The sequence below is a fragment of the Alexandromys fortis genome, unplaced genomic scaffold (genome assembly GCF_014885135.2).
Source record: "Alexandromys fortis isolate MF-2015 unplaced genomic scaffold, M_Fortis_MF-2015_v1.1 scaffold_312, whole genome shotgun sequence".
Lineage (NCBI taxonomy): Eukaryota > Metazoa > Chordata > Mammalia > Rodentia > Cricetidae > Alexandromys > Alexandromys fortis.
Window position 1 is genome coordinate 161,514 of NW_026068184.1, and position 15,953 is coordinate 177,466.

A 15,953-nucleotide genomic window follows, 5' to 3' on the forward strand; every position below is an offset into this window, starting at 1 on the left:
GGCTCAGTGATTAAGAGCACTGGCTGCTCTTCCAAAGGTCCTGAGTTCAATTCCCAGCAACCACATGGTGGCTCACACCCATCTGTGATGAGGTCTGGTGCCCTCTTCTGGCTTTCAGGCATACAGACAGAATATTGTATACATACTAAATTAAAAAAAAAAAAAAAAGAATACAGTGTCCGTGTAATTATTTCGGGGCATAAGCTAGCAGGCGGCTGGGGTGCTGGGGATGCAGCCCCGCAGCTCATATTACAACATTTGGGCCTGTACAAGCTAGGCAAGTGCTCTACCATTAAGCTTATAGCCCTGTCTTGCTTTCTTAACTTCAGTATTAGTACAAAATATTCCATGCATGGATTTTGCTCTGTGCCTTCCTATGATAATAACCAGCATGCTGGAATGAAGTCAGACTCAAGGGTCTCCAGATATTTCCGACCTTACTAGCTGTTTGTTTTTCTAATGTTCTCGCCTTTGCCTCTCCACAACACCCTCGCTGATCAGGTCTTTGCGGGGCTGTCCCACACCAACGGTAGGGGCCTTTCTCTTCCCCAGCAGCAGCACAGGTAGGTAAAGTGGGAATAAGAACCTCTGCCCTGTTCCTTGGAAGGATCCAGTGTGGTAATGCTTTTAAAAAAACTTTTAATAAACGATCAAGAGGTGAGAGCATGAACGACGGAGTCCGGAGCCCGAACACACCTGGGAAACACAGCTTCCATCAAATCAGTTCTTAATCGTCACGCCCCGCCCCTCAAAAACAGTCCAATATAGAAAAACCAAAAAAAGAAAAAACCCAGTCCAATAGCCAGACCTCGCCAAGTCAATCTCTAAGTCCCGCCCCTCAGATCACTTATCCGGAAGACCCCACCCCTCGGAGCACGTGAAGCAAGTCACTCAAACAGGCGAGGTCCCGCCCCCCCGGACACACCAGCAGCTAAGCCCCGCCCCGCAAGGCGAACCAACGGTCCGGTCGTACACCCCGTTATACTCAAACCAATTCTTATTCCCCCAAGCACTAAAACGGTCAAGACCGGCTCCTTAAGACGCTTCAAAGGCTAAACTCCACCCTACAGTGTATGCACTCAGGCCCGGTCCGGTCAGTCGGGAGCGCGCCAACGGAAAGGCCCCGCCTCTGGGGAAACTCAAACGACCAGGCTCCGCCCCATAGAACACTAACGGCCGGGCCCAGCCCCACGAGCCGCGCGCAACCGCCCCGGCTCCGCCCAGCAGAGCGCTCCAACCGCCCGGCCCCGCCTCCCGGAACCAAGCTCCGCCCTACAGAGCGCTCCAACCGCCCGGCCCCGCCCACGAAACCGGGTAACGACCGGGCCCCGCCCTTGCGCCCTCAGGCGACCAAGCTCCGCCCTGCAGAGCGCGCCAACCGCCAGGTCCCTTCTCATAGGACCCTGTGACGGCTAGGCCCCGCCTCCCGAGGCTCGCTTAGGACCAGGCCACGCCCCCAAAGCGCAACCCCGGCCGGTCCCGCCCCTCGAGGCGCGCCAACTGTCCTCCCCCGCCCCTCGTGCGCCGAGACGTGAGGACGCCGGCGTGGTAGGCTGAGGTGGCAGTAGTTCTGCGGCCATGGATCTGCCGCAGATGCCGGAGCTGATGGGGCTGTCCCTGCTGGTGGGGCTCCTGGCCCTAGTGGCCACGGCGGCGGTGGCCCGGGGCTGGCTGCGGACCGAGGAGGACAAGGCCAGCCCTCCCGTCCGTAAGTAGATTGAACCGGATAGCGGGAGCTCGGTGGGGACTTTGCTCCCAGCCGCCTCGTGGTCCGACCTTAGTTTCCCCAGTCGTGAGATGCCCGTGCAGATATCGGGTTGCACGTTGGAGGTTGGTTACACCTCAGGGGCAGGACTCTGGACCCCGAGTGCTACGCTCCTAGGTTGTAGGTAACTTTTCCTGTGACACCCTCCGCCACACACCTTCCCCGTCCCCGGGTCGGCTCCGAAGACTCAGTTAACTCCCGAAGTTTGCTGTGTGTTCACTTTCTTGGAAAATGGGGGTCATTTGGAAATCGCAATGGCCAACTCTGCCTGGCGGGAGCGTTCACGGAGCTCCTCTTGCCTATTGATGAGCTTCGGGGTCTTTTGTATTCCTTTAATAAATGAGAAGCATGCAAAAGCGCACGTCTACACTGTGGGTCTGAAAATGCAAGCGAATTATACAGGGTACTAAATTCACAGAGTCCATACTAGAAAGGGAACGAGAACGGGGATATGAATGGTTTTGCTTTATTTTATTTATTTATTTTACTCTTTGAGGGGGATGAAAGTTGAGGATCCTGGAACTCCTCATTGAGGGTAGGGAGCCCATCGCGGTGGGTTTGTTTGTTTATTTTGAGACAGATATTCACTATAGACCAGCCTGGCTTTAAATTCTCAGATTCTCCTGCCTCCGTCTCTCTGGCGCACTGGGATGTACAGGTCTGTGCCCCCTATTCCTAGCTTTGTTGGCTTCTGGGTATGTGAAACCCCAGGTCTCATGCCAGTTGCTGTACCCCTGAGCTACACCCGCCCCAGTGTAAACTTTTGCTAGGGAGGCCAGAGAAGAAAGTTCTGCCAGTGCCAAAATTCAAGAAGGCAGACTCCAAAACTGTGGACATGGCTCGGCCTTAGGCCTAGAATCCTCCCCAGTGAGGGGCCAGCAGCAGAGTTCAGTGGTAGAGGTCTTTCCTGAGGTACCTAAGGCCCTGAGTTTTATCCCGGAACTGAAAGAATAAAAGAACAGCATCTGGTGTGGCTCCAAAGGTCAGCACGGATAACTTAGAGGCAGATTGTATGTAGCAAGTCCAGTAGGCTTTGTTCCTGTAAGAATTAGGGGGTACCTACTGACACCCAGCACATCAGCTTTATATGTCACCCAGTTCTCCAAGCTTATTGTGTGTTCCCGTGCCGGTGTGGAGATTGGAAGACAGCTTTTAGGAGTCAGTGACCTTCTACCATGTAGATTTGCACTGAGATGGTCAGGGTTATTGGTTTAGCGACTAAACCATCTCTCCAGCCCAGCTCTGCCTTGAGCTTTGTTTCTGTCAGATAAACTGATGGTTGATATAATTATAGGGTAACACTATGTAGCCCAGGCTAGTCTGCAGTCCTTGCAATTCTCCTGCCTCACACATGAGTACTGGGATTACTAGTGTATGACACTGTAAGTGATTTCTCAAGTTTCTCATCAATGTAGGAGTGCTTTTGGCTTGTATCTTGGTTATACTATCTCATTCAGTTCTCAACCTTTGCTTTGTTTTGTTTTTTGACAAACGGAAGTCCAGGTTGACTTTGAACTCCTAATCTTCCTGCCTCCACCTTCTGAGTGCTAGAATTACAGAATACACCCCCAAACCTGGTTTCAATATTTTATTTATTTATTTATTATGTATACAATAGTCTGTATGTATGTTTGCAGGCCAGAAGAGGGCACCAGATCTCATTACAGATGGTTGTTTTTTTTGTTTTTTGTTTTTTTTTTTTGTTTTTTGTTTTTTGGTTTTTCAAGACAGGGTTTCTCTGTGGCTTTGGAGCCTGTCCTGGAACTAGCTCTGTAGACCAGGCTGGTCTCGAACTCACAGAGATCTGCCTGCCTCTGCCTCCCGAGTGCTGCTGGGATTAAAGGTGTGCCATGTGGTTGCTGGGAATTGAACTCAGGACCTCTGGAAGTGCTCTTAACCTCTGAGCCATCTCTCCAGCCCCGGTTTCAATATCTTTTTAAGGAAACCAAGACTTGAAGCAATTAAATAACTTACCCAAGACCAGGTCCTTCAAGTTCCCTTGTTTGTAGTATTCCCTATGTTGGGATGTGTGGCTAGAATCCACCCAGCTGTGTCAGCTCAGAGAGGTGCTGTGCAGATTGAGCAAGCAGCCTCTGCAAGATCACTCTAAGGCCTGGGGATGTAGAATATGAACCCTTAGCATGCATGGGACTGTAGTTTCAGTCCTCAGTGTGAAAAAAAGATCACTCAGTGATAAAGACTTAATCCAACTCAAATCTGATTTCTAAATCTTTTTTCAAAAAAAAGCTTAAACATTTTTAAAGATTATGTGTATATGTCTTTGGTTTGTCCATGTTTGTGCAGGTGTCTTTGGAGACCAAAGGTACCACATCCTCTGGAATGAGAGTTCTAGTTGGTTGTGAGCCACCTGATGTGAGTATCAGGAGCCACACTGGATCTTCGAAAGAGCAATATATGCTTTTAACCACCAAGGCATCTCTCCGGCCCCATTTGTTGTTTGTTTGAACTTGAGGCTTTGCATATGCTTGGAAAGCCCTCTACCATTAAGTTATATCCCTAGCCCCCACCCCCCTTTTTAATGAACATGGGTGTGACGGTGGATGTACAAACATGTTGTGAACATGGAGATCAAAGAACAGCCTTGTGTATCATTAGGAACACTGATTACTTCCATTGAGACAGGGTCTCATATTGACTTGGAGCTCATAAGTAGGTCCGGCTGGTTTGCCAGAGAGTCCCAGTACAAATATATGCCACCATAATTGGCTTTTTTTTTTTTCTCCACATATCGCTATCACTTTCTCTCCTCAAGGACAAAGTCCTTATGTCTTGGTGCTCTACCCAGAGCCTAGGTAGTCCTAGGTACTCAGTAGGTACTTGTGTGTGAACACATGGGTAAATGACAGGACCCTTCCTTCTAGGCCAGAAAGCAAATGAATCCAAGAAGTCAGGATCCAAGAAGCAGAAACAGAATCAGCGGGTTCGCAAGGAGAAGCCTCAGCAACATACCTTCACCCACCGCCTTCTGGCTGCAGCATTAAAGGTACTTGGTAGTCCTGGGTACTGAACTTCTGCAGTATATACACATGAAGACCCACACCCCAGACTTTGCCCTTTGTATTAATCTGCATATTACATACACTTCTAACTCTTACCAAGAGAGTAGGCATACCCCGTTCCGGCCCTTTGGCTTTTTTTCCTCCCCTGTAGTACTGAGGAATGAATCCAGGGCCTTGTGCATGTTAGACCACTCTCTACCATCGAGTTACACCTCCAGTCCTTGATTGGCAGAGTCTACCTAAGTGCTCTGCAGCTGAGCATCTTACTGGGGAGTCTAGGCAGCCACTCTACTTTCTATTTATGTTTTTCTACTTTGAAATTTGAGATCGTTTCACCAAATTGCTTGGGCTAGCTTCAGACTTTCTCTGTAACCCAGGCAGACCTTGAACTTGAGATCCTACTGCTTCAGCCTTTCAAGTAGCTGGGATTATAGAACTGAACTACCAGGACTAACTATCTTATCCTGTTCTCTCCTCAGCTTCTTGGGCCACAGAGTTACAGCTCTAGGTTCAGCCTCCCAATGCACTGGAGAGTATCTCATTTATACTTCCTATATTCTTTTCCCTAGAGCCATAGTGGGAATATATCTTGCATGGACTTCAGTAGTAATGGCAAGTATCTGGCCACCTGTGCGGATGACCGCACTGTCCGAATCTGGAGCACCAAAGATTTCCTTCAGCGGGAACACCGCAGCATGAGAGCCAATGTGGAGCTGGACCATGCCACCTTGGTGCGCTTCAGCCCAGACTGCAGGTGGGACAGGGCAGAGCCTAAGGCTTGCCTGCAAAAGCCCAGCTCCTGGCTTTGGCCTTCCCAAGTTCAGTTGGGGGTTAGTGAGGAGGGACCAAGAGTCTATCTTGGGATGACATAAAGAGAGCATCCATACAGTATGGGCTCTGACCCCTCGGAGGTTCTCCTCTACAAGAAGAAGCAGAGAAGGGATGATTGATCCTACAATGGATGTTCCCAAATCTAGCTCTACCATGAATTTTGGAAGCTCTTATGACTTATAGGCTCTAGAAATGAAAGGAACCAAAGAATGAGGATCCTTTCTTTTCTTTTGTAGTGTAGGCACTGAACTCCGGGAATCACATAAGCTGGCAAGGCCTTACCACTGAGCTACACCCTCAGTCTTTCTTGCTTTGTGTTTTAGTTTGTTGGTTGTTTTGAGATAGGACACAGAGACTTGCTATGTTGTTTTCACTGTGTAAAGCAGCTTGTCCTTGACCTTGTGATCCTTCTGCTTTAGTCTCCCCAGTGCTGGGATTCAGTGTGGCCTTGTGTGCCTTTGTTCAGGGAAATACAAGCAAATGTTTACCATAGAGACAGCATCAGCAACAGACCAAAGAGTGATTATACCATGTGTATGTTGGTGAACCAGTGAGGTTATTGGGGTTGCTTACAGGAGTATAGAAAGGATGCATAAAAGAACATGGACAGGCCTGGCGGTGGTGGTGGTGCCCGCCTTTAACCCCAGCACTCGGAAGATAGAAGCAGGTGGATCTCAGAGTTCGAGGCCAATCTGGTCTACAGAGCAAGTTCCAGGATAGCCAAGGCTATACAGAGAAGCCCTGTCTCAAAAAAAATAAACAAAAACATGGACAACTCTTTGGGAGCTGAATCATAAAAAGCCCACCCCTGCGTAGGTAATGACTCACAAAAGTTGTATTCATTCTTGGAGCTGTGTGTTGGACTTTAAGGCAGTTCCAACAGACAGTCTTCTCTTCCTAGTACTTGTTTGCTATTTCTATAACCTTGAAGGAGGATTTTATGAGTCTTGGAACTTTCAGGGCTTCCTGCTCCTTATTTAAGTCTCAAAGCTCCCATCTACGAAGGGTATTATTTTTTATGTTTTAGTGCTAAGAAGCAAACCCAGTGCCTACCACTGAGATATATCTCTGAATTGTTCTGTTTTGCTCTTGTGTGTGTGTGGGCCAGCCGACAGCAGAAGTTGGGGTGTTTTTTGTTGTTGTTGTTTTTTCCTACTGTATGGGTTCCTGTGTATTGAACTCAAGTCACATCAGTTTTGCCAAGCAAGTGCTTTTTAACCTGCTGAACCATCTCATTGGTACTCTGAATAGCGCTTATGAGATTTTGAGGGACTGGAGTTAAGTTCAGGGGTTAAGAGCGCTGGCTGCTCTAACATAGGATGCGAATTCAATTTCCAGCACCCACATGTCCGCTCACAGTTGTCTGTAACTCCAGTCTGAGGGGAGCCAGTGCCCTCTTCTGGCTTCTAAGGGCACCAGGCATGTGGTATATAAACATTAAGAAAATTTTAAAGTTAAAAAAAAATTTTGAACCAAGGAATATAAAATAGGGCGAGAGGCACAATCTTGATCCTCCCCATCTAGAACATGTAGACCTCTTTACAGGTGAAGAAATGACCTCTTTTTTTGCTCTCTAGAGCCTTCATTGTTTGGTTAGCCAATGGGGACACCCTCCGTGTCTTTAAGATGACGAAACGAGAAGATGGGAGCTTTACCTTCACAGCCACCCCAGAGGACTTCCCTAAAAAGCACAAGGCGCCTGTTGTCAACATTGGCATTGCTGACACAGGTAGGGAAGTCAGTGGATGGAGCACTTACAGCATGAGAAGGTGCCGAGTCATAACTTGCTCTTTGTTTTGTTTTAAGATTTATTTATTTTTACTTTATGTATTAGGTGTTTTACCTGAATGTATGTCTGAGCACCACTTGCATGCAGTGCTCACAGAGGCCAGAAGAGGGCATGGTGTTCTCTGGGACTTGAGTTACAGCCAAGTGTGAGCTGCCATATGAGTGCTGGGGATTGAATACACATCCTCTGGAAGAGCAGCCAGTGTTCTTAACTGCAGAGTCATCAACACGTGGGAGTTGAACTTGGTTCATCAGACTTGGTGACAAGTACCTCCACTCACTAGACCAATTTGCCAGCTTTCTAAGTTGTATTTGTTGAATGAGTTGATACTGCCTGAGTTTTGCCTGGTGTCCTTGTGACCATGGAAGTCTGGCCCTTTGCTTTTCTAGAATTCACAAGCTATACAGTAAGAGCCATGCTTCTTGGAGCAGTGCCTCATTGTTTCCTTGGGAAGTAACCGTTCTTTTTGTCATGGCCCCAGCCTCACAACTTTCCTCTCCTCGTCAGGGAAGTTCATCATGACAGCCTCCAGTGATACGACCATCCTCATCTGGAATCTGAAAGGTCAGGTGCTGTCCACAATCAACACCAACCAGATGAACAACACTCACGCTGTTATCTCCCCATGTAGCAGGTAAGGAGGAAGAGAATAGCTACAGAGCAGAAGCAGTTTTGAGGAGTGGGTAGGGGACTCCTGGATATCATTCGAAACAGTGGAAGGATTTCCCATGGGGCTCCATAGTCCTTAGTGTCTGTTTCTTCGCTTATGGTGTGTTTATTTTTGCAGTACTAACGAGAGTACATGTTAGGCAAATACTCAACCACTATACAACATCAGAAGCCCCTCCCTCACCTATGGGCTTCATTTTACTTGTTTTGTTTTTGAGCCTGGGGCTCTCTATATATCCCTGGCTAGCCTGAAACTCATTATGTAGATCAGCTGGCCTGAAACTCAATAATATCAGCCTACCTCTGCTTCCAGAGAGCTTGGATTAAAAGTGTGTGCCACCATGCCAGGCCTTTTTAAAATCTTTGTTTGGTTTTTGAAACAGGGTCCTTTTATGTAGTCCTGGCTGTCCTAGAACTAACTGTGTAGATCATGCTGGCCTTAGACTCACAGAGAGATCCAGCTGCCTCTGTCTCCCAAGTGCTGGGATTAAAGTTGTGCACAGCCACCACCCAGAGTTTTACTTTGTTTGTTTTCTCTTAGAGTTTTGTTGTAGAGTCCTGGCTGGCCTAGAACTAGCTATGTAGACCAGATTGGCTTTGAACTTGTGATAGATACTCTTGCATCTGACTGCTTAGTACTGGAATTATAGACATGTACTACAATATCTGGTTCTCTTTGTTCTTTTCTTTTTTGTTTATGGTTGTTTGGTTTTATTTATTCTGAGACAGGCTTTCTGTGAGTAGCCTTCAACAGCCTGGAACTCACTCTATAAACCAGGGTAGTCTCAAACTCATAAAAGATCCACCTGTTCTTGCCTTTTGAGCATTGGAATTTAAAAAAATGCATAATACCCGGTGTTATTATATTAATTTTAATGTCAGTTTGAGATAAGATCCTGCTAAGTTATCCATACTGCCTTCCTATTTACTCTGTTAGACCAGGAAGGCCTTAAACTTGATCCTTCTGCCTCAGCTTCCAGACTAGCTGGGATTGAAGGGGTATACCTCCATGCCTGACACTTGAACACTTTAAAAAGATTCCTTAGGCTGGAACTGGAGCTGTAGATCGCTTACCTTGTATTTATGAGACCCTACATCCATGCTTAGCATCATCAAAAGGTACTGTTTCTCAGGAAAGAGCGCTAAGATTTGTTAGAAACAAGGTATTTTAACATTTGAGTTTTAAGAGTGTGGGTTATGTGACAGGTTTGTGGGTTCATGTGGCTTCACCCCAGATGTCAAGGTCTGGGAGGTCTGCTTTGGGAAGAAAGGGGAGTTCCAGGAGGTGCTGCGAGCCTTTGAACTGAAGGGCCACTCTGCATCCGTTCATTCTTTCGCTTTCTCCAACGACTCTCGGAGGTGAGTTTATCAGTGCCTTTTCTTTCCTTCTAGTTGTTTGGTCTTATTTAGTGCAGATAGCCAAGGCTGGCCTTGGAGTCCTGATCCACCTGCCTCTCTTTTAAGTATTGAGACATAGGTGTGTATATTACCTTGCCTGGCATTTTCTTATTGTTTTGTTCTGTTTGTGTTTTTTTGAGACACAGTCTCACCTTGGTAGCCCAGGCTGGCCTTGAACTCAGATTGATCCTCCTGCCTTGCCTCAGCCCCCAGTGCTGGGGTTATAGGTGTGAACAGGCAAGCTAGGCTTAGCAGTGGACCTGAGCTGCAGGTCTGAAAAGGGTGGAGGACTTGATTCTCTGCAGAATGTAGACTTGGCTTCCTAGTTGTAGCTTCTTGGGCTGCTCCAGCACCTTTCCAAGCTGGGGTTTTTGAGGCTCTAGCTGTGATTTCCCGCATTGCAGGATGGCCTCTGTCTCCAAGGATGGCACATGGAAGCTGTGGGACACAGATGTGGAATACAAGAAGCAGCAGGACCCCTACTTGCTAAGGACAGGCCGCTTTGAAGAGGCGTGTACCATGCCTTGCCGCCTGGCTCTCTCCCCTGACACCCATGTCCTGGCCTTGGCCTCTGGCACCAGTATTCATCTCTTCAACACGAGGCGTGGGGAGAAGGAGGAGTGCTTCGAGAGTGTCCACGGGGAATGTATTGCTGACTTGACTTTTGACATCACTGGCCGCTTCCTGGCCTCCTGTGGGGACCGTGCAGTGCGGCTCTTCCACAACACCCCTGGCCACCGGGCTGTGGTGGAGGAGATGCAGGGCCTTCTGAAGCGGGCAACCAGTGAGAGCACCCGCCAGAGGCTGCAGCAACAGCTGACCCAGGCCCAGGAGGCCCTAAAGAGCCTGGGTGCCCTGAAGAAGTGACTCTGGCTCTGGATGGGTCTGACTGCCTGCCACAATGGTTGCTACTCTATTCCCAGCTGTCCCTGGGGTAGAGACCTGGAGGAACCTCCCAGTTTTCTTCCTGTTGGCCTCCACTTTTTCCCATTGAAGCTATTCTTGCATACTTAGATCGCTCTCTCTCTCTTCTTGTTTGACTCCTCCCATAATGAAAGGTGCTGTTTTCTCACAACCCAAGGGTGGAGTCTATCTTCACCCAGCACTGAGAAGAGGGGTAGAAAGAAGAGAGACAGAAAAAGCAAAGCCTTTGACTGTGTGGCAAAAGACCCTGACACCCAAAGAAGTTTGTGAGTGAGTGTCAAGGTAAAACCTGAGGGACACCAGAGAGTAAGGTACAGAATGTGTTTTATAATGCTGCCAGATGAGTCTCCACCTGGACCAGGCTCCTGTTACCAGCAAGAAATAATTAAAGGATGGTCTTTGTGTTTGTGTTGGTCTATAAACTAGACATTCAACAGGCAAAGGCAGGGAGATCAGGAGTTCAAGTCCTGCTTGGACTACATAGTGAATTCCAGGACTTCCTGGGCTCCATGTGGAGAAAGACCTTGACTAGAGATTTTTTTTTGCTCCAGGCTTCAGTTTTCTTATTTGTAAAATGGGGAACGATACTCTCTGTGGCCTTCTTCAAAAGATGTTGTAAGGCTAAGAGCATTCCAAAGCTTCCACACATGTAGCATAACAGTGTTGTCCAACATCATTAACTGTCAGGTAAACTTTGGACTCAAATTGTGGTCTGCAACCCAATCAGAAGGAAACACAGCCCTTGGGAGGGCCAGTCTTCTGAAACTAGGCTTGCTCATTCATCTTGGATGCATACGGTGGTTTGGTTCGTGTGCCTTGAGAAGTAATGCAATCTTAGCATGGCAACTCCTCTATTGGAGACCTCTTGGCTTCATCACTTCAATGTCTGCTTCATGGGAACAGCTAGTGATGCTGGCTAACACAGACAAGACTGGGCCTGCTGCCAAAGATAAAACTTAGTGGGAAGAACGAACCTACAGGCTGGTATCTGTGAAGTGCTGTTTGTTCAGTCACAGCTGCAGGGGATGTAGGCATGGGGCTTGACAGTAATGAATTTAGGACTATAATGGGGATGAAACGTAATATATTCAATGAGAGATTGGTTTCAGACATGAATTTGAATCTTGCTTGGATCCAAGGAGTGTGGAAAATGTCAGGAATCTAGGAAGGCTTGACTCTAGCAAAAAGTATCCGTCCCATTTAGTTTTGATCTTTTGCTTAAAAGTAGATCCTCTTCCAGGAAGCCATCCTCAATGGTACAGAATGTTGGAATAAGGCACAACCCTGAACCTTGATGACTTCCTTGTCACCACCCTCTCCCACCACCACTGCTACATCCAGATGCCCTGCAGCATCTGCTCTCTCCCCACCTCTTCTGTTACTATCCTGGTCTTGGACACTGAACATACTATATGTATAGTACTTCTCTTTCCAGCCACGTTACTTTAAGTCACTTTTCTACATAGTTTAGCCAGCTTTTGAAAAACATAAAACAGGTTGTGCCATTCCCCAGTTAAAAACCCTTCAGAGGCTTCTCTCTACTCTTAGACTAAAAACCCTGATCTCTCTCTGTGCCCTGCATAGAGTAGTGAAGTTTAGCCCCTCCTGTGGTCTTCCTTCGCGAAGGTCGCGTCCACTCCATTCTTCCTGTTTCTTTACTAACCCAAGCAGTTCACTGGCTCCAGGTATGGGCTGGTCCCTCTTGTTTGTTGCAAGCATTTTTCCTTTCTGTTGGCAGACTTGTCAATGTGATTCAGTCCTTGGTAACTTTGATTTCAAACAGTTGCCTCCTCAAACACTCCATCCGAAGTAGCCCTTTCCACCAATCCCGTCCTATTGTTTACGTTGGTGCTTTTCTTTCTTTTGTATGAATAGATGATTTCTAAAGCCATCTTGTTTGATATGTATTTGCTCCAGTGCTGTGACAGGGGCAGTTGTGTGTGTAGCAAAGGTAGGAATTAGGTGGGTTGCCTGGTTGTGAGATGGGAGGAAATGGTAGAGACTGCAGTGAGCTGGTAGACCTGTGCCCTATATGCCCAGTGGTTGTTAGTTGCTACGTATTGTTTAATAGTTCCCCCAGAGTTGCCAGTTTCAGAGAAGTTAGATGTTAGCGCCTTACTCTGAAACGAGGCACCATTGTGAATTGCATCCAGCACTGATGTAGGAAGGATCAGCTCACCAGTCTCATTGGCACTTAAAGATTGTTCCTTGCTTTTCATTTTGCAGGCCTGGGCATGGAACCCAGAGCCTCCTGCAGGGGAGACAATCATTCTGCTGCTGAATCATGCCTCAGCCCTCACTAGGAGAGGCTAAGACAGTGGCTGTCCTGCTCAGCCGCAGCCACAGCCCCTCACTGGGAGATTCTAGGCAAAGGTTCTCCTTAGCCACAGCTGCAGTCCCTCACTGGGCAAATGTTCTGCTACTGAGCCTCCAGCACTAGTTTGTGAATTGCTGAAGAATGCATTGGAACACGAGCTTCACAAAGACAGGACCCTTGTTTGTCTGCTTTGTTCTGGGTCCCAAGTCAAGAAGCTGGGACAGAGTAAGCTCTCAATAAATAGAACTCAGACTAGAAGTAATTGACAGAAAAATTGATATTCTTTTGTTTTTCTGCACTCCACTGTGGATTCAGGTTTCTGATGAGATCAGCCATATTGAGGCCTATATGGTCACACCCAGGTTTGGGTTTCTGAACACACAGCTCTGCCTTGTGCTGCATGTGCATGTGGGGTCTGGTAGATGTTTCCTTTGGCTGTCAGAAGCAGTATAAAAGGCTTCCACTTGCTTTTGAATGCCTGTGTCATGACTGCGGAGGGAAGGTAGGGAAACCAAGAATGCTGAGCCACTGAAGTCAGAAGTCTGTTCCAGAATCAGCCAAGTCAGTGACGTGTAACCTGGACTGGGGTGATCACAGAGGCTGCCTGAGTTTGTCTCCTCATCTGTAAAATGGGAATAAATGCTGTCCTGTCTACCATACTGTGTTCTTTGTGTACACGTGTGCTTGTGTATTACACTGGGGATTAGATGTGTTTTTTTTCCAACCCATTTGTGTGTGTGTGTGTGTGTTTGAGACAGGGTCTCACTTTGTAACCTTGGCTGTCTTGGAATTCATAGAAATCCACCTGCCTCTGCTTCCTGAGTACTGGAATTCAAGGCATGTACAACCGTATAAAGCTCTTTTTACCTTTACTTTGAGCTAGTATCTCACTATTTTGCCTTTGAACTTGAGGTATTCTAGCTTGATCCTCTGAGCAGCAGGGCTGACACTACAGGCCTACATCATGCCTGGAGCTGAGACTTTCTGACTAGTGGGCATTACAAAAGGTCACTGCAAGCCGGGCGGTGGTGGCGCACGCCTTTAATCCCAGCACTTGGGAGGCAGAGGCAGGCGGATCTCTGTGCGTTCGAGACCAGCCTGGTCTACAAGAGCTAGTACCAGGACAGCCTCCAAAACCACAGAGAAACCCTGTCTCGAAAAACCAAAAAAAAAAAAGGTCACTGCACAGACTGCCCAGGGGTAGAACAAAAGTGTCTGGCTCTTAACAGAGGCTGCCAAGTTTTTATGATTCTCAAGAGTAGAGGCAACATTGATTTTACACAGGGTGTGGTGGTGCATGTTTGTAACCTAGTACTTAGCAGATTGTAGTTAAAGTATCATGAGTTTGCCCTGTGCTACATAGACTGTCTAAAAATTTAATATTTCTGAAGGTTTTTAGTTTTTCAAAACAAAGGGGTGGGGGGAGCTGAACATGGTGGTACTTACCTAATAACCCCATCACTCAGGAAGCTGAGGCAAGAGGATAGCAAAGTTTGAGACCAGAGAGATGGTTCAGTGGATAAAGGATCTTGCTACACAAGCCTGTAACCTGAGTTCAATCCCAGGTTCCACGTGAAGGTGGAGAGAGCAGTGACTCTGTTCTTTTACTGTGCATACACACAATAATTTTAAAAAATTAAAAGCTAGAGGGCTGGAGAGATGGCTCAGCGGTTAAGAGCATTGCCTGCTCGTCCAAAGGTCCTGAGTTCAATTCCCAGCAACCACATGGTGGCTCACAACCATCTGTAATGAGGTCTGGTGCCTGCTACTGGCCTGCAGGCATACACACAGACAGGACATTGTATACGTAATAAATAAGTAAATATTTAAAAAAAAATTAAAAGCTAGAGAGATGCCTAAGTGGTTAGGAGCTGCTCTTCTAGAGGGCCCAGGTTCAATTCCTAGCATCCACAATGGTGACTCACAACTGTAACCAGGGGATCTGATGTCTACTTCTGACCTCCACAGGTACTGTGTGTACCTGCATATGCAAGCAAACACAAAAATAATTTTTTTTTTTAAATAAAGGAAAAATGACTCACTTGAGAGTTGGCTCAGTAGTTAAAAGGACTTGCTCCTTCAGTGACCTAGGTTCAATTCCTAACATCCTCTTCTGGTCTAGGCAGACATCAGACATTCACATGTTGCATGTACATGCATGCAGGCAAAACACAAAGCAATAAAATGATTTTTTTTTTTTGAGACAGAGTTTCTCTAGCTTTGGAGCCTGTCCTAGAACTAGATTTTGGAGACCAAGATGGCCTCGAACTCAGAGATCTACCTGCCTCTGCCTCCCAAGTGCTGGGATTAAAGGTGTGTGCCACCACTGCCCAGCTAATAAAATGATTTTTTAAAAAGGAAAAATTACAGTGTGTAACCTATTTTGCACTCACTTAAAATGGAAGAAAACCTGGGAAAGTACATAGAAAGGCCTTTTGGTTCTTAGTGATACGTACAGGTAATAAAAGTGTGTAAAAAAAAATACTCTAGCCATTGTGGAACATGCCTATAATCCTAGCACTTGGGAGGCAAAGACAGAAGAATCATTTCAAGACTTATGGTATAATAGCCAGTTCCTGCTTATCCATGGCTACATATTAAGACCTTTTATCAAAAAGGGGGTGGGAGGAGCTGGGCCAGGCATGGTGGTGCTTGCCCTTAATCCCAGGACTTGGGAGATAGAGGCAGGTGGATCTCTGAGGTCAATGTCAGCCTGGTCTATAGAGTAAGTTGAAGGCTAGTCAGAGCTATTCAGTGGCACCCTGTCTCAAGGAAAACAAAAATGGCTGACAATAGATGGCTTAGTAGGTAAAAGTGCCTGCTGCCAAGCCTGACAACCTCAAGTCATCCCCTGACCTCCACATGTGCAATGTATGGTATGTGTACATTTACACAACAATTTTTTAATGCTTAGAAGTCTGCTGGGAGATAGCTCAATCAGTATAGCACTTACCCCACAAGCATGAGAACCTGAGTTAAATCTCAAAAGCCCACATAAGAAACCTGGAGGAGCTAGGCATGGTGTCACTTGCCCTTAGTCCCAGGACTTGGTAGGCAGGAGAATCTCTGTTGAGTTTGAGGCCAGCCTGATCTACAAAGCATGTTCCCGGACAGCCGGGGCTACACAGAGAAACCATGCCTCAATAACAAAACAATAAAAAAAAAACAACAAAAATTAAAAAAACTAGAGATAGTGATGCATGCTTATAACCCCAGACAGGAGTATCCTGGGTCTTGCTG

General features: G+C 46.9%; 1 protein-coding gene across 4 annotated transcripts; it reads left to right on the plus strand.

Annotated features, from left to right (window-relative positions):
• Nucleotides 1-1,504: 1,504 nt before the first annotated feature.
• Nucleotides 1,505-13,367, plus strand: Tbl2 (transducin beta like 2). 4 transcript variants are annotated; one of them, XM_050129275.1, is made up of 7 exons: nt 1,510-1,708; nt 4,648-4,769; nt 5,355-5,539; nt 7,194-7,345; nt 7,913-8,039; nt 9,281-9,433; nt 9,877-13,367. In XM_050129275.1, exons 1-7 carry the CDS (start codon nt 1,579-1,581, stop codon nt 10,337-10,339), a joined length of 1,332 nt encoding a protein of 443 aa, XP_049985232.1. In that variant the 5' UTR covers nt 1,510-1,578; the 3' UTR covers nt 10,340-13,367. The 4 variants fall into 4 exon arrangements, with proteins under 4 accessions (XP_049985234.1, XP_049985233.1, XP_049985232.1 ...); XM_050129276.1 differs by lacking the exon at nt 9,281-9,433 and having other exon boundaries at nt 1,509-1,708; XM_050129278.1 differs by lacking the exons at nt 1,510-1,708; nt 5,355-5,539.
• The last annotated feature ends 2,586 nt before the right edge of the window (nt 13,368-15,953 follow it).

Coding starts and splice junctions, on each gene's coding strand:
- Tbl2 (XM_050129275.1), top strand. CDS start 1,579: ATGGATCTGCCGCAGATGCCGGAGCTGATGGGGCTGTCCCTGCTGGTG. Junction 8,040..9,280: donor GTTATCTCCCCATGTAGCAG/GTAAGGAGGAAG, acceptor GTTATGTGACAG/GTTTGTGGGTTCATGTGGCT. Junction 9,434..9,876: donor TTCTCCAACGACTCTCGGAG/GTGAGTTTATCA, acceptor CCCGCATTGCAG/GATGGCCTCTGTCTCCAAGG.